At 38.9% G+C, this 19,259-nt stretch overlaps 1 protein-coding gene and 1 long non-coding RNA gene across 6 annotated transcripts in view; one reads left to right on the top strand and one right to left on the bottom strand.

Annotated features, from left to right (window-relative positions):
• Positions 1–7,733, bottom strand: part of LOC105716152 (uncharacterized) — a 37,532-nt gene extending 29,799 nt beyond the window's left edge. For all 3 annotated transcript variants that reach the window (XR_010344036.1, XR_010344037.1, XR_010344035.1), the window contains exon 1: positions 7,251–7,733. This is a non-coding gene — a long non-coding RNA (uncharacterized LOC105716152). The remainder of the gene's footprint in view (positions 1–7,250) is intronic.
• ANKMY2 (ankyrin repeat and MYND domain containing 2) overlaps positions 1–18,975 on the top strand; it is a 50,126-nt gene extending 31,151 nt beyond the window's left edge. The window contains exons 6-11 of one of the 3 annotated variants that reach the window (XM_012450704.3): positions 4,287–4,501; positions 5,287–5,422; positions 10,436–10,564; positions 12,692–12,821; positions 14,258–14,450; positions 18,763–18,975. In XM_012450704.3, coding sequence (XP_012306127.2) covers positions 4,287–4,501; positions 5,287–5,422; positions 10,436–10,564; positions 12,692–12,821; positions 14,258–14,442 — 795 coding nt within the window. In that variant the 3' untranslated portion in view covers positions 14,443–14,450; positions 18,763–18,975. Of the gene's footprint in view, positions 1–4,286; positions 4,502–5,286; positions 5,423–10,435; positions 10,565–12,691; positions 12,822–14,257; positions 15,430–17,551; positions 17,995–18,762 lie in introns of those variants that run through there. The other 2 variants (XM_012450705.2, XM_012450703.2) reach the window with 2 other exon arrangements.
• The last annotated feature ends 284 nt before the right edge of the window (positions 18,976–19,259 follow it).

A 19,259-nucleotide genomic window follows, 5' to 3' on the forward strand; every position in this document is an offset into this window, starting at 1 on the left:
GTGGGCAAACTCGCTGTGACTCTCATGCTCATGTGTCTAGTGGAGATTACAGGGGGCTAAGAATTTAACCTTTAAAAAATATTTATCCTCTTCTGTGTTAGTGGTTCTCTCCCTCCCAGCACACCTAAGGAATAGAACTCCCTAGAGAAGCACTGACTCCTGTCCATGGCACTCTCTCAGGCATGGACTGGCTGGCATGGGGAGACAGGTTTCTGTCAGGGTACAGTATTTCTCAATGTGGAGAATGTATGTTGTTTTATACATCCCTTGTCCCTCCACTGCCTGAGCGCTACAGAATATTCTGACTTAGATTGATTTGAAGAAGTTCCCTGTATTTTTCTGATTCACTGTCTTTCATATCTATGTTTCTACCCCTACAGATTGCAGTAAGAGTTTGTGGAATTTTTTTTTTGATAGGGTCTGGCTCTGTCGTCCAGGCTGGAGTGCAGTGGTGTGTATCTTGGTTCACTGTAGCCTCTGTCTTCGGGTTCAGGCAATTCTCCTGCCTCAACCTCCTGAGTAGCTGGGATTACAGGCACCTGCCTCCACATCTGGCAAATTTTTTTTTTTTTTTTTTTTTTGAGATAGAGTCTTGCTCTGTCTCCCACGCTGAAGTGCAGAGGTGCAAATCTCAGCTCACTACAACCTCTGCCTCCCGGGTTCAAGCGATTCTCCTGCCTCAGCCTCCCGAGTAGCTGGGATTACAGGTGCACAACACCACATCTGGCTAATTTTTGTAATTTTTTTTTTTTTAGTAGAAATGGGGACTTCACCATGTTGGCCAGGCTGGTCTCTAACTCCTGACCTCAGATGATCTGCCCACCTCAACCTCCCAAACTGCTGGGATTACAGACGTGAGCCGCCACACCCGGCCGCCTGGCTAATTTTTGTATTTTTGGTAAAGACAGGGTTTTGCCATGTTGACCACGCTTGTGGAATAATTTTAAATGTTTTCTTGGAACCCAGTCTCTCAGGGTTAAATGTCCTAATAATTATCAATACTCTACCTTCAGTTATCTTTGCAGTCATATATTTTAGGTAAATTAGATTGATGGCATATTTATTCAGGCAATAATTAGTAAAGTTATATAGTCTGAAATAGACTACGTAATATTTTTTAGAGTATAAAGGGGGCTATCCTATACATACCTTCCTCCATACCAGACCTCGCTTTTTGTAGGTATAAACAATCTATTCACTCGAAACCCTTTCTTTCTTTTATCTATAAAAGAAAATGTAAAAGCCACCCAGTTGCTTTTGTTGTTGTGGCCCATTTTTATTGCTCTGCCCCTTTTGAAGCTAGCATGGCTTTTCCTTTGGAGTATTATTTTTAAAATAATAACTACTGTATAATGTCAAACAGTTTTTAAAACAAGCTCAGAAATTCTCCCCAGTACACACCTCACTTTTCATTACGGTGCACCTAACACAGCTATATTTGTGTCTAGGTTAAGCGGCTGCTAAGCAGTAAGGATGCGTTTGTTTTCAGAAGGGACTGGGAGGATTGTGCTGGTGCCGAGTATGAAGGTTATTTAGGAGAAAAACAAAATCACTGAAGAAAATGTCAGCAGAGCAGGGTCTCCACATGGACAGGAGGCAGATGTGCACAGAGCAATTCTGTCTTTGATTATTGTGATTTTTCAAGCCCAGTATTGTAGCTTTAGCGATTTTTTTTAAATTGGGATTTATAAACTAAAGAGAATTCAAAATGCCACTACATAAACATATTCTTAGACACCAATCCTTTGAATGGTAAAATTTATTTAGTTTTTAATGCCAATAGAAATATATTTATTTACTACTCATTAATTAATAAAAAGGGTTTCCTTTGTAATGTATTACTTCATAATGCTGCAGAGATTAAGGAAGGAAACAAGTACAATATTATTCTTTTGTTTGCAGCTATGTAATTGTTTCAATAAGCTTATGGTGGCCGAGCGCAGTGGCTCACTCATCTAATCCCAGCACTTTGGGAGGCCAAGGCAGGTGGATCATGGGGTCAGGAAATCAAGACCATCCTGGCTAACACGGAGAAACCTTAACTCTACTAAAAATACAGAAAGTTAGCCAGGCATGGTGGCACGTACCTGTAGTCCCAGCTACTCAGGAGACTGAGGCAGGAGAATCACTTGAACCCAGGAGGTGGATGTTGCAGTGAGCTGAGATTGCACCATTGCACTCCAGCCTGGGCAACAGAGTGATGCTCTGTCTCAATAAATAAATAAATAAATAAAGTTCATGGTAATGATGTGGTTGTCATTTTTCTTGGTGTGTATTTGTGCTGTGTATTAAAACATAGATAAGGTCTAATGTCTCCAATCAAAAAATTATTAATCTGAGTTCTGTCGGAATTTTTTTTAAAGAATTCTCACTTGTAAGTTTAAGATTTTATGGTTTGATAATAAATGCCATATATAAAAATACTGATCAAACAACTTTAAGTGATTGCAATTAGCAGAAGTCTAAACAGATAATTAATGATTCTTTTCTTCTTCACCATAAATTAATTGTCGATGTACGTTTTGGTAGAGAGAATTAGCAACAAATTTACCAATGAGGATTCTGATTATACTTACTTCATTAAGTCTAACAATTTATTATTAAGTGTTGGATTTTTGTAAAACACCAGATTGTATATAAATCTAATAATGTCAAAAAGTGAAAATCTTTTAATTTCACAAGGATATTTTATCTGTATTAAAATTCTAATTGGAGGGCTAGCTATAGGCTTTACTAATAGATGATCTTTTTTCGTGCCTAAATATAAGAGTCTAATTCAGGAAATCTACCTGTTGTTCCCTGACATGTACAGTCCCTGGGATATTGATTTAGCTGCGACAGGTAGATTAGCAAGTACTGACTGGCTATCTGCTCTGCGCATACAGTTGTGTCCCTGTTACATATGTTGTGGTCTTTCAGCTCCTTAGTTCAGCTAGATCCAAGTTCTTGTCTCATAACCAGGAAGAATTAGGCATATGGACACTGGAGAGTGAATGGAATAGAGTTGTTTAAGTGAAGAGAAAGCTCTCAGCAAAGAGGGGATGCAGCAGGATGGTTCCCCTACCCGAAAACAGGAAAGTACCCTGTGTTCCTGGGTCCAGGTCCTTTTATGGACTCAGAATGGGGAGTGCATGCTGACTGGTTTGTGAGTATGTAGAAAAGGTTAAAGCAAAGACGCCACTCACTGGGGGGCCCAGCAGTGTAGAAAACCAGTTAGGAAAGGGTCGGTGTGTGTAAAATAGGTGGAGGGTGTGGATCAATCAGAAGAGATTGAGCCAAACAGGAAGACAAGTTCTCAGTCTGGTTCGAGGATTTAATTTGTAACTTGGCTTTCAGGCTTTAAACTGTCTTTGGCTTGGAAGTAGGATTTCACTGGGGATCCGGCCCTATCTGCCTAGGCATTTGGCTGCCTGCTGCCACTCTCACATTCATGTTTATGTTACTGTTATGCACCATGGATGTTTACAGCAGTCCTATGCAGACCTACTTCAAATAATCTACCCTACAACAAAGCTAATACAAAAATACTGCATATTACACTAAATTGAGCTTAATCTGTGCATACATAGGAAATGTGGGACTCATAATGTATAAGATTTGGTAATTCTAATAGTTCCCCTTTTAAGTTATTTATGGTTTCCTCTTTGACCTATTCTCATTACCGTAGATGACTGGAAGCATCTTCAGGAAAATTTCCACAGAGAAGTATAGTTAATTGGAAAGTAAAGCAGATTTCACTTTTAGACATCATGCTAAAAAAAAAAAAAATCTCACTTCCTTATGCTTAATAAGAATTAGTGAGAATTGTCGTTCTCACAGCCATGAAATTGTAGAGCTGAGTAGTGTTAACTAAAAGTGGTTATTGCTCAATGATTTGATTCTTTACGTAAAATGTACAAATTTGCCATATTTATCTTTAGTAAAAGTGCGTTTAACAGAGACTGTAAAATCGTGTACTCTAGAGGGCATACTGGCACTCTGGCTTAAGTAGATGCTGATCGCTTTGTGAGCATGCAGAGAAGGTTAGAGCAGAGACACCACTCAATGGATCACGTTATAACATGGACAGACAGAGTTCAAGAGAGTCCACATTTTAGGGTCTTTCTATATTAGTTCTGTAAGTTTGGTCAGGGGTAATTTGCATTCTAACAAATAACATAAAAACTTTATGATCCTAAGGAAGGCTTTGTTTGGTAATCTTTTGAAATCAACTAAATGGACTCCGTAATTTGTACATGGAAAAGTCTCTCCTTTTTAATACCTGAGTATACTGGAATTTCCTCTAGATCGTGATGCTTATAAATGAGAATCCTCTGCTGACAGAAGAAGCAGCCCTGAATAAATGCTACAGAGTGATGGATTTGATTTGTGAGAAATGTATGAAGCAAAGAGACATGAATGAAGTATTGGCTATGAAAATGCATTACATAAGCTGTATCTTTCAGAAATGCATTAACTTCTTAAAAGATGGAGAGAATAAACTGGACACCTTGATCAAAAGGTACTCATTTTACTATGTCATTTATGAAACACACTCGAGTAAGTAAGTTTTTTTATATGAAGCCTCATTATTATGGGTTTCAATGTTAAACATTTTGGCACCAATTGCTATTGTTGTAATCACATTTAGTCTTTGACAAACAGAGAATAATATTGTAGTTACATTGAGTGATTATTCCGTTCTGTATCCTTTACTGTGATGTTTTTATTGTTACTAGCGATTTACAGATGAGGAATCTGAGGTTTGGAGAGGTTACATAGCACGTGTAAGATCACACAGCTAGAAAGTGGCGCAGGTCCAAATTGGAGAATATTTCATGCCCCAGGTTGCAGCTCTAGATTTATAATGGCATCCAGGGTGTCTCTGTTACTGTTCCTTGGAGAGCTGTGTGTTCTGCTTGTTCTCTGACCAGTAGAGATTAAATTCTCTTGCATCCTTACCTAGAGAAGGGAACTAAGTCTGAAGGGTATGGCTCTATGAGAGTTTTTATTCTTAGTACAAATAACTGACATGGTAATAAGTAGCTAGCTAATCTGATAACATCGTTTAGTGTGTTTTATGGTGGTAGTCACCTTTGCATATTCATTTTCTGTGCCCAAAAACCTTACAAGGCCTAGCCTAACAGGTAGGTTGAACAGCAATTTGAATTCAGCTCATCATGATGATTTGAAGAGACAAGGAAAATCATAAGTAACGGAGAAGAAACTACTAAAAACTGTTGGGTTCAGCTAGGAGAGAATGCTTCGTGGGTCAACTCCAATTACTCTCTTAAAAATATCTTTCAGCTTGTTAAAAGGCCGAGCTTCTGATGGCTTTCCAGTATATCAAGAAAAGATCATTAGAGAAAGTATCAGAAAATTTCCTTACTGTGAAGCTACACTCCTCCAGCAGCTGGTTCGAAGCATTGCTCCTGTTGAAATTGTAAGGCTCCTCTGACCTAAGTTGACTCTATCAGTAAGACCTAATTACCACATATTGTATTGTTAAAGGCAAGTTCTCTTTAGCATTTATTTTTACTGTTTCGGAATTTTTTTAGGAACAAAGGTGGAGATAGGTTTGCCTGCTAAACCTGTTCCTGTTTATCCATTTCCCATCTCACGATTCTCTTTTTGTCTTACTATGGTCATAGTTAAATAAACAGGATGTCCCTATGTTGAAATGTAGATGGTTAGGATAGGAATTTACATTTTAAATACATCCACTATGTAATATAGGTACACACATATGCACTTGTAGCTATAGCACAAAGTCATAGACTAGTTGCATATATGAATCGATCGCCTAGGGTGATAGTATCCAGGCAGTGGGGATGTAGTGGGATAAGCCACGGGAAGGCTCCTTGTGGTTCCTGATAACAATCTCAAAGCATGCCCCAGCTTCTTATAATCCACATTAATGCCTCTGATTAGAAAATGTCCATACTTAAAACCTATTTATACTTCCCAACTATATAAGTGCATTTTGTTAACTTTATCTGTTACTTAAATTACTTACTACTCATTTTTCATATATTTTAATTTATTTTGTCTTTTCTATTTTGAGACAGAGTCTTGCTTTGTCACCCAGGTTGGAGTGCAGTGGCACCATCTCAGCTCACTGCAGCCTCCACCTCCCAGGTTCAAGTGATTCTCCTGCCTCAGCCTCCTGAGTAGCTGCGACTATAGGTGCACGCCACTATGCCCAGCTAATTTTTGTATTTTTAATAGAGATGGGGTTTCACCATGTTGATCAGGTTGGTCTCGAACTCCTGACTCAGGTGATCACCTGTCTCGGCTTCCCACAGTGCTGGGATTATAGGCATGAGCCACTAGTGCCTGACCACCTTTTCTATTTTGAATAGGTTTTTGTTTACCCTATCTATACCCATTCATGCTTTTATATATTTCAGTCAAATACTTGATCAGCTTTTGTCTATCAGACAAGAAATTGATCCTAAGATCAGTCCCATCCATTGCTTCCTCCCTCCCTCTGGCAAATCTGGTTCCCTTCTCTGAGCCTTCTCTGTGGGTCGTTATGTCATTCTTACTGTGGAACATCAGGGCTCAAAGTGGGCTCTAGATGCTCCTTTGTACTGTAAGACTTAACCTATTCTGAACCATGAAATAAACAAGAAAGACCTGAGCAGACAAAACCATCTCATAAAGTTCATGCATTACTTTATTCATGTGTGTCCCCCGTACTTTCAAGAGTTTCTTTCCTCATGCTTTTTAATATAGTTGGCTATTTAGTGTTTATGCTTTTGGAAGAATAAAGTTAGCAAATTATAACTTATCAATTACAAATGTGTTTGGCAGCACATATCAAAGCCCAGCCAACCATGAATTAAATAGATACGGGTTTATGTATTCACATATACTTAGCTGCACAAAGGTAGGCAGACTAGGTCTGGCCTAGTGACTCAAAAATAGTTTGGCGACCCAAACACTTTTCCGTCTTTCCCTCCAATATTCCTTAGCTTTGTAGATTCTCATACATATACTTACGACCTCATGGTTACAAGACATTGATGTTCTTCCTTCAGGTCACATTCCTATCCCAGGCAGTCAGGAAGAGCAAAGGGGTCTATATCTGGAAGACATGAGCTCTCCCAGAAGCCCTCTGCCTGTGTAACATAACTCCCCTTAGACACACTGGAGTCAGGGAAAATGAGTATTTTTGGCTTTTCTAAACGCTGCCGCTCTGAACAAAATTACACTTCTGTTAGTGAGGAAGTTGGGAGAATCGATATCAGAGAAGCAACTAGCAGTACCTGTTATGTGGGACTTCCAGCAGTCACAAATGGTTGCTGACCTTCTACCTTCATGGGAGAAAACACAAAAACTAAAACAGCACCCCAGAGTTCTCTAAAAAAAAAAAAAAAAAGCAGGTCAATATCATGGTCAACAAGTTATCTTAGCCCCATATAGTAGAATAATGTAATTGGAGTTTATAACGTATAATGATGATTATTATTTTTTATTTTTTTGAGACAGAGTCTTGCTTTGTCACCCAGGCTGGAGTGCAGTGGCATGATCTTGGCTCGTTACGACCTCCGCCTTCTGGGTGTAAGCGATTATCATGTCTCAGCCTCCTGAGTAACTGGGACTACAGACACACACCACTACGCCCGGCTAATTTTTTTGCATTTTTAGTAAAGACGGGGTTTCACCACGTTGGCCAGGCTGGTCTCGAACTCCTGTTCTCAGGCGATCTGCCCACCTTGGCCTCCCAAAGTGCTGAGATTACAGGCGTGAGCCACTGCACCCAGCCTGGAGTATAAGATTGTTTATCCTAGTGATCTGAGTCATCAAGAAAAGGTTTATAATAAAGTTAAGATAGTATTTAATGCATTTTAGAAAGACTTCTTTTTAAAAATTTTTGTTCTTTGAAAGTTTTATGCTCTACTCTCTGGAAAACTTTATCCCAAATGCTTGCGATTGTGCATATCACAGCCACTGTTTACTGCTAATAGGTTTTGATATTCTGCCAGTCCTAAGCCTCTGAAGTGATGCCCACCTTTTTCCAGCATGTGATGGTTCTCAGGGCTGCTTGCTGTGAGCTTCACTGTGTTGTTTTTTGACAGTGCTAATGCCTGGGCCCTCCTGCTCAGCTTTTGCTTCCCTCTGCATACTGTGGAACTCTGGCTTCTGCCTGTCACAAGGCTCAGCAGGAAGTGTGAGGCATGGCTGAGTTTAGAAAGATTGCTCCAGCATCGTAGCAGATCATACCATTGAATATAAGTTTGCTTTATCCATTGACAGTATGTATTTTAACTTCTGGAAGGCTAGCTAATGTTTCTGATTTTATAGCATAGGTTGAATAAACTATCCTATTTGTTTTTAGGCTGAATATCTTTCTATGGGAGGACCTCTGGCACCCCAACAGATTCTTATTTAATAAAGTAGATGGCAAGATTTTGTATAACAAGGGATTTATTGTCACAACACCAGGACCAAGAAAGATTCTACATGGTTACTCATCTGTACCACTGTTACTTTTCTTTGTAAGCCATAGTTCACTAACAGGTGTGCTCCTAGCAAAATACTCTTTTCTCTTCAGTTACATTTGTGAGAATGTTAGTGTGTGGTATGTCTCCCACAACTGTCCCATTTCATGGGAGATTTTAAACATGTCTCAGGCAGTTTTGTGAAGAAATATTTGACCATGAAAATATCATTGTTTTAATGTCTGTTGAATGTATCATATTCTGTTGATTTGGACCAGACTGCTCCCTGATCCAGTACTCTACTTTTCAGGCAAAAGAATTATGTGGATTTGTAAGCCTTCAATGTAATATTAAGAACCAGTTATACTCAGACTTTTAGTATGTATTAGAATTACCTGGGAATGTTGGTAATAATGCAGGTACCTAGACCACATCCTTAGAAATTTTAAGTTAGAAGGTATGGGGCAGTGGGATGGATCTGCATTTTTAACAGATTCTCTGACGCCCTCTGGCATTTGAGCACAACTAAAATAGACCTTCATTCCTGATGAAATTATTAACTGAAGTATCTAATATCTGAAACTTCATTTCACCTAATTTTTCCTCACCATTATACTATCTTCATTCTGAAAGAGAATTCATAGCACTTTCATGTGAAAGTAAACCCAATAATTATTATTTGTATTCAAGAAGAACATGGCAGTTTCAAAAGGAGTGCTGCTTTTAAAATACATCTTGTATCTTTGAATACTATCTTTGACTATCTTGAGTATACAGAACAGTGCAGAACATTGTTCCCAGGTGGTATTTTTAAACCTCTATTATGTACAGTTGGTAAGATAATATAAAAACAAATATTCTTAAGAAGAAAAAGCAAATATTCAAATTAAAATTAAAATTATAAGGAGTGTCAAAATTCTGGTTTGGAATAAATGAACAAATTTGAAAAACTCGGAACAAAGAACTGTTAGGAGTAGGTAAGAAAAATAGATACCCTGTAATTATTTTTTGCTAAATAGGTTTTAGGAGCATCATCTCAGACAGATAAATACTTACGATTTTTTTTTTTTTTTTGATACAAGTTCTTGCACTGTCACGATGGAGTGCAATGTCATGATCTTGGCTCATGCAACATCCACCTCCCAGGCTCAGGTGATCTTTCTGCCTCAGCCTCCCAGGTAGCTGGGACTACAGGTGTGCCACCATTCCTGGCTAATTTTTGCATTTCCAGTAGGGTTGGGGCTTCACAGTGTTGATCTGGTCTCGAACTCCTGACCTCAGGTGATCTGCCTGCCTCTGCCTCCCAAAGTGCTCAGATTACAGGCGTGAGCCACTGCTCCCAGACCCTTATAATTTTCTTTGAAAAAAAAAATTTATAAATCTTTTTTAACAACCTATTTTAATTTTCCATAGCCCATTAGTAATAAGTTTCATGTGTTTGATTCAATTGCATGTATATTTCTTAAAGAATTTGAAACATACCAATTATAATGGTGATAATTTATTTGAATTGCAAGCCAACATCAAGTAAATGAGTTTAAATATACTGTCTTTAAAATACTTAGATTGTACTAAACTTTTAGGAATTAAAATAGTTAAACATTTCAGATGTTTAACTGTAACTATAATTGTCTCATGGAATATGAATATTGTCTGGATGTCAGTTCTCAGAAAAAAAAATTCCACTCTGGAGTCATTGTCCTAAATCTGAGTCATTAGGGGCTTACTGAATTAACCAAATTGGAAAAATCATTTTATTCTAGATTAAGGCTTTTTTCTCTTTAATTATTTGGACCCATGACTTACTTTTCATATGTTTTGTATAGAAAATGGTATATTCTAAAAGATTTTTGTCATTTTATCATAAATTCTATGTAATCTATAGCCTTATGATTTCTTCCCTTTTTGTGTCAACATTGTAGGACAGCAGTGTCCATGGGCTGATATCTCTGTAGTGTTTCCATGGTGATTTCAGACTTTGCTTGTTCTCTTCTTCATGCCCACTCTAGGGTTCTGATCCCACTGCATTCTCCGTCCTTACCCAAGCCATCACTGGCCAGGTGGGTTTTGTGGATGTGGAATTTTGCACTACCTGTGGAGAAAAGGGAGCAAGTAAGCGATGTTCAGTTTGCAAAATGGTAAGAATGGAGTTCTTTTTAGTTCATTGACCTCTGGTTTAGATTCCACCAAGCTGATGATTGAGTTTTAATTTTCTGTAACAGTTGACCTTAGTTTTCTAATAAATTCTAACAATGAAAATATTGCATTTAATACTTAAAAAGTAGTTTTGGAAGAGAATTAATAGAATCAGTGTAGTTCTATACTGTGTCAAATTGCCAAATTTCTGCCAAACTGCCAGTCTTCTTTGCCTCTTTGCTGATCACCTCATGGAAAGAAAGGATATGAATGAATGAATGAATATGAGAAAATAAGATGAAGATTATCTGTGGGGCAAGGAGACTGAGGCTGGTGCAGATGTGAAACCTACAACAGGACAGTTCATAAATATATAATCTTTACTCTTCTGATGTTGACTTTAATGACAGCCTTTTCATCAACATGTCCTTACACAACTGCAATTTCTGACTGTTGCTAATCTTTCATCCCTACGGACTGTATTGCCCCCTTCTGCTGGAATTATCTTTGTAAAAGGCATATCTGATAGTATTGTTCTCACATCCACATACTGGACACATGCATGTGTTGTACATTCACTTAATCCCATAGGTAGCATCAACTGCCTGTTGACTTTAAGGTTGAAATGAAACCCATTATAATCTGCTGTCACCTGCTTCTTCAGCTTCATTTTGTTTAATGACTTACTTCTCTGAACCTCACTTTCCTGAATTAAGTGAAATTCCAGAATTAAATGGAAATACTTTAACTAGCACTGCTTATAAAAACACAGTAAAAGTGTTTAAAACAATAAGCATTGACTCTTTCTCTCACAGTTGTGGTTGGCTGTTGTCAGCTGGGGCAGTTGTGCTCCATGCGACTCTCCCTCCTTACACTAGCAGGCTAGGCTGAGCATGTTGTCATGGCAGTAGCAGAACCACAGAAGGTCTCAAGGACTAGCCTTGAAACTGCCATGTTGTCTCATGCTAATGGCCAAAACAAATAACATGGCCCAATCTGAGATCAAGTCTCCTCCCCTTCAGTGCAGAGAACTTTGAAATCATGAGAAAGTATATAAATGCAGGGATGAATGAAGAATTGGGGCCAATAATACAATATATGTATAAGGGCCTAGCACAGTGCTTGCCATATAATAGGTGTTTAATAAAGTTCATTTGTCTCCTTTCCACCCCCACTTGCAAAAATGTAAGGTCATTTACAAAAACTTCTTGCTGTTCTTGAAAATATCATTCACTTCCCTGTTCCTGCATTTTTGTACAAGAAATTTTCTCCAGTTGGAATGCTTCTTTCCCATTTTTCTGTCTACCTTGACTCACCGCAGCTAGGGTGAGTCGCTGCTTCCTCTATGCCTCCACCACCCTTACATCTTGTACTGTGTTAAAAAATTATTTATTTAGGTGCCCGCCTCTCTCCCTTCTTCCATATCCTTCTTTTTCTTGACCCTATCTACCTTTGGGACAAAACTCTATCTTCCTTGACATTGTAATGTACCAATTCTGGCACATAGTGGGTTTATAATAAGCTATTTGCTAAAGTCTTTGGTAGACTGTTATAAATTCATTATTGTTTTAAAGTAAAGCTACAAAGTACAAATCTAAATCAATACACATTTACCGTATTAGGCCATTCTTATACTGCTGTAAAGAAATACTTGAGACTTGGTCATTTATAAGTAAAAGAGGTTTAATGGGCTCACGGTTCTGCAGGGGTAAAAGCAGCATGGCACAGGCTTCTAGTGAGGTGAGAGGAAGCTTTCAATCATGGTGGAACGTCACACGGCAGGAGCTGGAGCAACAGGGGCAGGGGAGGCGCCACACGCTTTTGAACAACCAGATCTTGTGAGAACTCACTCCTATTTTGAGGACAGCACCAACGGAATGGTGCTAAACCATATTTGCGAAAACCACCCCCATGATCTTATCACCTCCCACCAGGCCCCACCTCCAACATTTGGGATCACAATTCAGTATGTAATTTAGAGGGGACAACATCCAAATTAGATCAGCCACATATTACGGTTTTAAAATAAAGTATGGGAAACAGCATTTTTACAGCATAGTTCTTGGTTTAATGTCATAGTAGGGAAATCCCAGCTCTTGAAATGAAAATAAACCTACAATTGCTTTCAGGTAATATATTGTGATCAAACCTGCCAGAAAATACACTGGTTTACTCATAAGAAAATCTGTAAGAATCTGAAGGACATTTACGAGAAGCAACAATTAGAGGCTGCCAAAGAAAAGAGACAAGAGGAGAACCGTATGTATATAAAAACCGAGTTCATTTGGCTTCTTAGTGGAGAGAGAGATGATAGGTGATCTTAACACACTAGAACTGAGTCTTCTCTGGAAGCCAGAGGAGCTCAAGAGTGACCAATGTAAGAATCACATTTAAATTCAAATGTATCCCATTTTTTAAATTCTTGGGATATAGTCAGCCTGGACATCACTGGAAAACAGAGACATCAAATTCCGAGGAATGGAGTTTATTTCATATTCTACATTCTAGCTTAGGTGACTGCCCTGGAGCAATGGGACTCTCAATGGGTATTAACTTATATTCTGCTCATGAAGGATTTTGAAGTCTTTGAATAAGGGAATTAACTAAATTTCCACTAATGGCTACCAGAAGATTTTGAGAGTGGAAGCCTTTAAATTCCTTAATTAAATTTCAGAACTACAGGTGAAATTACAGAGTAGATTTATAAATCTCTCGTTAAATTGCAGATCTAATACACAGAGCAAATTTCTACAAGTGTCAGAGCAGTGAATTTTGTATTATTTTTTTCTCCACCCCTCTTGAGGTTTTATGACCCATTTTCATCAGAAATAGTGAGTTGCTTCAACAATGATTCTCAATTGGAAAGGATAACCACCCCCACCTTCATGCCTCACTCTAGACAATATATCTATGTTCTGAGGGAGTGTATGTAGTTTGAAAAAGCTGCCTCAGTTACTCTGACACCAGCATTTCCACCTCCACTCCTCAAGGAACCATATCCCTTTTACTACTGGGTTGAGAAATACTCTCAGTGGAATTAAATGATTTGTACACAGTTAAACCATTTATCCTTAAGAGAATAGTCAGGCTTTCTGACTGCCATGCCTTCTCTTGTTTTCTTGACCAAACTTTTTTATTCTATGTGCTAAGGACAGAAAGTAACAAATGTTCATTACTAACACACCTTTGATGGAGAATAAGATTGTCAGTAGAATGGGCACTCCCAGCTGTTAAGCATTATCCATGTGCCAAACACTGCTCTAAATATTCAGACACCTTTATTCTTCACCAAAGTAGGATAGCCTTTATTACCTCCATATTACAGACAAAAGAAACAACTGCATGCAGGCAATTACCTCTCCAAGGACAGCAAACTAATTCAGAGAAGAGCTGTATTCAAATAGAGGCTTTGTCAAATTCCAGGCAACAATCCTGATTTAGAGGTGGCTTTGGAGCCAGAGGCCTGAATTGAGATGCTGGTTCTGCTGTTTCACTAGCTGGGACTCTTGGAGCAAGTTACCAAGCCTCCGTCTTCTCAGTTTTCTTATTTGTAAAATAATGATAGAAATGACAGTAGAGATAATAATATACCTCATGTAGTTGATATGAAGATTAAATAATACGTGTAAAGCATTGGGAAGAGTGTCTGATGTGTGGTAGGAACAAAATAACAACTTCTTTTTTTTTTTAATCAGACCACAAACTTGATGTCAGTTCTAACTGTGTTAATGAAGAGCAACCAGAGGATGAAGTGGGTATCTCCCAAAAGGATTCCAATCCTAAAGATTCCAGGGAAGAAGAGAAAGACTCTCTTGAAAGTGAGGCTGGGTTGGAAGGCTTACAGGATGCTCCTGCAGGTCCACAGGTGTCCGAGGAGTAAAAGCCAGAGTAAGTGCCAGTGTGGATGGTCCTCACCCTGCAGGGAGCTGGAAACTCATGGGAATGCGTCCTCCTCGCCTCGTTATACCTGCATGTCACCATGGCAGGATTCCGCATTTCACAGAATACAGGTTTTCAAGCAAAGCCCTCTTGGCCATGCCCTAATTTCCTATTGATTTCGGTTCTATAATTGAATGGATATTCCTATGGAAAATTTTTTGTTTCAAAATACAGGAAAAACATTCCTATTACCTTTCTAAGGCTGCCTTTCCAGCAATTGTTTCAAAGGAAAATAGATCCCCTTAAAGAAAAAATATAGGCTTTAGAGAACAAAGTGACAAGCAGAGCAGGTGTGGAAGAGAGATTTTCAGGAAAGAAAAAATCTGTAGCTACAGAGATGCGTAGAGAATTCATAACTTATATGTGAATGAAATACATATAAACAGCATTTACTGTAGTGACATCCTACTTATTAAAATGCAATGAAATGAAGAAAAGCTATATGTTCAAGGACCTTTGCCATAGTTCAGCTAATTGTAGTTTTATATAGAAATGATCCTGAACAGTCTGAACTGTAAGTAGTCCTGCAGTGATGTTCTGTCTGCAGTATTTGTACCTCCAGGATGGCAGACCCCTCAGCAGGAACAAAGGCATATTGACGGTTCTCCCAGCGTGTGCATTAAAAAAGGTACTTCCTGAAACTTTTGATTAAATAATGGCTAAACATACCATGTACACAATTATTGTAAGGCTAATTCACGTGCCATACTCCACCTGAAAAACTGACTTATTTTGTTATAAGCTTTTCATGGAGCACTTCCTTTCCAGAAACTGATTTGTAACTGTCATTTAGAGAATGTCCTGGCATCAGTTTTTAGCATATGTGGTATTTAAACAGAGCTAGAGTGTGATGTCTGAAGATAGTGCTGCGTTTCTAAGTTTCTTGTGTGGATTTTAAAATAAATTGTGCCTACAAATATAAACAACTCATCTTGTTTTATAATTTATTATTGGGAGTGGCAAATATGAGAGAAATCTTAGGAAACTTATAACAGGGAACTTGACAAGTATTGGAGACCAGCAAAGTACTAATTAGTTTAATATGTACAATGCAGAACAAAATGACTAGAATTCTTACCTCACTTTGCTGATCAAATTCTATCTTCTGGATTTGGTGGGTTTTTTTTTTTTTTTTTGAGACAGAGTTTGGCTCGTGTCGTTCAGGCTGGATTGAAATGGTGCAATCTTGGCTCACTGCGACCTCTGCCTCCCAGGTTCAAGTGATTCTCCTGCTTCAGCTTCCCAAGTAGCTGAGATTACAGGTGCCCACCACCATACCCAGCTAATTTTTGTGTTTTTAGTAGAGATGGGGTTTCACCATGTTGGCCAGGCTGGTCTCAAACTCCTGACCTCAGGTGATCAGCCCGCTTTGGCCTCCCAAAATGCTGGGATTTCAGGTGTTAGCACCGTGCCTGGCCTATCTTGCGGAATTTTTACCTTCCTAACACTCCATTATTTTTTTCCTATACGACATACACCCTATACCGTGCTGGCTCTAGGATAACTTTGAGTAAATTCAATGTTGAGGGTTAACTGGTTAGGAATCCAGCAGGTGAATTTAGACTGAATTTGTTAATCATGACAAGCCTCCCTTGGAAAAAAATAAAATCATTCATCCAAGTACTTCATCTGTATACACACTGATGAACATTTATCTTTTGGTAGTAAAGGAGCCCTCGCAGCCCCTCCGCTCCCACTGACATGCTTTTTACCTGAGTTTCTGGGATTTTAGTGATTTTGTGTGATGTTTGTGTTACCGTCGTTCTCCTTTTCCTCACCCCACTCTGTTACATACTGTGGAGGGCTCTGGCAAGAGGGCATGGCCCCTGTCTTTGGATACCGTGGAGGGTTGTGGAAAAGCAGAAAGAATTGTCACCCAGTACTGAGTTATTTCCCTGCTCTGCATTTGCTGCAAAAAAAGAACGTACAATTGGTGGGAGAAAAAGGCAGGCAGGTTTTATTCCTGGCCAGGAATGGAAAAGGAGGGAGCTCTTGCTCTAAAGACATCTAACTCCCAAGCTGTGGGAAGTTGGGGGAACTTTAAGGAGTTAGATGTGGGGTGGGAGGAAAGTAAGCATATTCAGAGAGGAACTCCAGATGCACAGGTGTACATCATAAACGTGTCTCCATACACCCCATGTTCAGAAAAGGCACCGGAGCAGGTGACCGGGGCAGGTGACTGGGATGAGTCAGCATGGAGGTGGGGACTGGGGTAACAGATGTGAACTACTGATTAGAACTGGTGGAAAAGGTTGTTTACTGAAACTGCAAGGAAGTCAAACTTTAAAATGGAGAATTAAAGAATAAGAGAGCTGAACATAACTGACATACTGATTCTTCAGAGAGAAACGGGGTTCCCTATATTTAACAGGAGCAATAGTAAAGCACAAGTATTTGGCTCCAGAACTGTCTGAGGCCATGACTCCTGACATGTGAAGGCGCCTGAAAATGCAGTTTCTACATGGACACCATCGAGATAGGGCTAGAGAGACGCAACGCTATTTGAGCTGTTGAATCCAGTGGGCTCTGGATCCAAGAGTCCACACTTGGGGTTTACAAGGTCCACTTACATGAGCAAATGCATTTCCCATATGAATTTCTGTCACTGAGAACCAAAGAATCCTTATCTTGTGGCAACTAAAAAACAAGCAAATTTAAAAAGTTAAATACATACAAATATAGGTAAAAGAAAAATGAAGGCATATAACTTGAATTTTATGATTATATTCTCTAGAAAATTAACAATGACAGTTCAAATTTCGAATTAGATTTGGGGACTAACCAAACTCTGATAATTTATCTTGCCCAAATTCCTACCTAAGGGGTCTGGGGAGACATGCCCTACAAACCATGATTCTCATCAGATGGGTTTTATTTGACCCTGTATATTGTGACTTGCTTTTCATTGTGACCTGGCATAACATTATGAGACAAGGAAAAAATATATAACCCCCAAATATATTTCTTTGCCATGCCTTGAAATTGCATGGGAAGGATCCACTTCTGTAGAGCGTCCCTTCCCCACTTTGTTTTCCTTTCTTTCTTTGCAGATCCAGGAGATAATCAACTAAGAGCCAGGTGCCCTTTTAGGTCTGATAAGAAACATTTTACAACCTGCTCTCTCTCTGAAGTCTGCTATCTGAGAGATTCCTCTGCACAGCACAATAAAACTTGGTCTCCACAATCCTTTATCTTTAACCTGAACATTCCTTCCTATGGATCCCAGATCTTTAGACAAACTCAACCAACTGTCAACTAGAAAATGTTTAAATTTACTTATAGCCTGGAAACCCCTGCTTTGAGTTGTCCCGCCTTTCTGAACCAAACCAATGTATTTCTTAAATGTATTTGATTGATGTTTCATGCCTCTCTCAAATGTATACAACCAAGCTGCGCTGGGACCACCTTGGGCACATGTCTGAGGACCTCCTGAGGGCTGTCACGGGCCATGGTCCTCATGTTTGGCTTAGAATAAATCTCTTCGAATATTTTACAGAGTTTGTCTCTTTTCATTGACAGACTGCCATTATTTTTGTTGAAAAAACCAACACAAGGTATTTTTGCACCTATTTACTGATGTTTATTTTGAAAAAAACCGCATATTTATTTAAAATTGGAATAGGGCATGGTTATATAAATTTTGATAATATCAAAGCATCATTTCTATGGACAAAGACAATATCTTAATTTAGTAAAAAGAAACTTTCTTCTTCTCATAATTATTTCAGTAGATGAGCAGATTTTTCCCCCAAAGGTAGCTCTATCCTGGTTCACAGAGCTGGTTGTATGTATCCTTTAAAGTCCTAGTTTTATAAACAGCCAAAGGCAAATGTTGATCATACTTTGCAGCAAATAAATCAGATAGCTACATAATTGACCATTTCAGGGGAATGTAGCTAGCTAATTCAAATACTCATACAAAACCACTTTATCTGATGAGACTCCAGATGGTTAAGATTTTAATGTGGAAAAAATAATCCCAGGAGAAACCATGAGAAACCCAGAAACCACAAAAGGAAACAAATTTGGCTACATTTAAAACATAATCTGAATACCTCTGCTCCTGGGAAGGTGGAGTGGACATACTTTTCACTATTATTCCCACTAAGGAAAGCTAAAAACCCTGAACAATTGTATATTAAAAAAATATAAGAAGACCCTGAAAGTTGGAGAGGAGGTGACTGGCTAGGGATCCTGGACCCAGGGGTTCCATGTAGCAACACCTGCTGAGTTCTCTGGGTTTTCTTCCTGCCTCATGTAGCCCCGACTTGGAGCTGAAGAAGATGGAAAATGGGAACACCAACAGCTACAGACCAAAAAAAGTCCCAACAAAGGCCTGCCAGTCTTCCAGCCTGTCCTGTGGATTTCCAACTCATTGCAGCATCAACTCATACCTGAAGCTCTGGCTTCTCTACAAACTTTGAATTTGCCAGTCCCCACAATGGCATAAGCCAATTCCTTAAAATAAATCTCTAGTTCTACATATGTGTGTATTCTTCTGGTTCTGTTTCTCTGGAGAACCCTACTAATAGATCATTTGCCTTAGTCAATTCAAGCTGCTGTCACAGATTACCATAGACTGGGTGGTTAAAACTACAAATACTTATTACTCACAGTTTTGGAGGCTAGAAGCCTAAGATCGGGTTTCCAGCAGGATTGAGTTCTTGGTGAGCATCCTCTGCCCGGTCTACGGAGTACTGTGTTACTTAAGTGGAAGAAGTAGGGTAAGCTAGTTCTCTGGCGTCTTCTTATAAGGGG

Source organism: Aotus nancymaae, unplaced genomic scaffold (assembly GCF_030222135.1).
Source record: "Aotus nancymaae isolate 86718 unplaced genomic scaffold, 86718_ANA_hifiasm-v0.15.2.pri h1tg000025l, whole genome shotgun sequence".
Lineage (NCBI taxonomy): Eukaryota > Metazoa > Chordata > Mammalia > Primates > Aotidae > Aotus > Aotus nancymaae.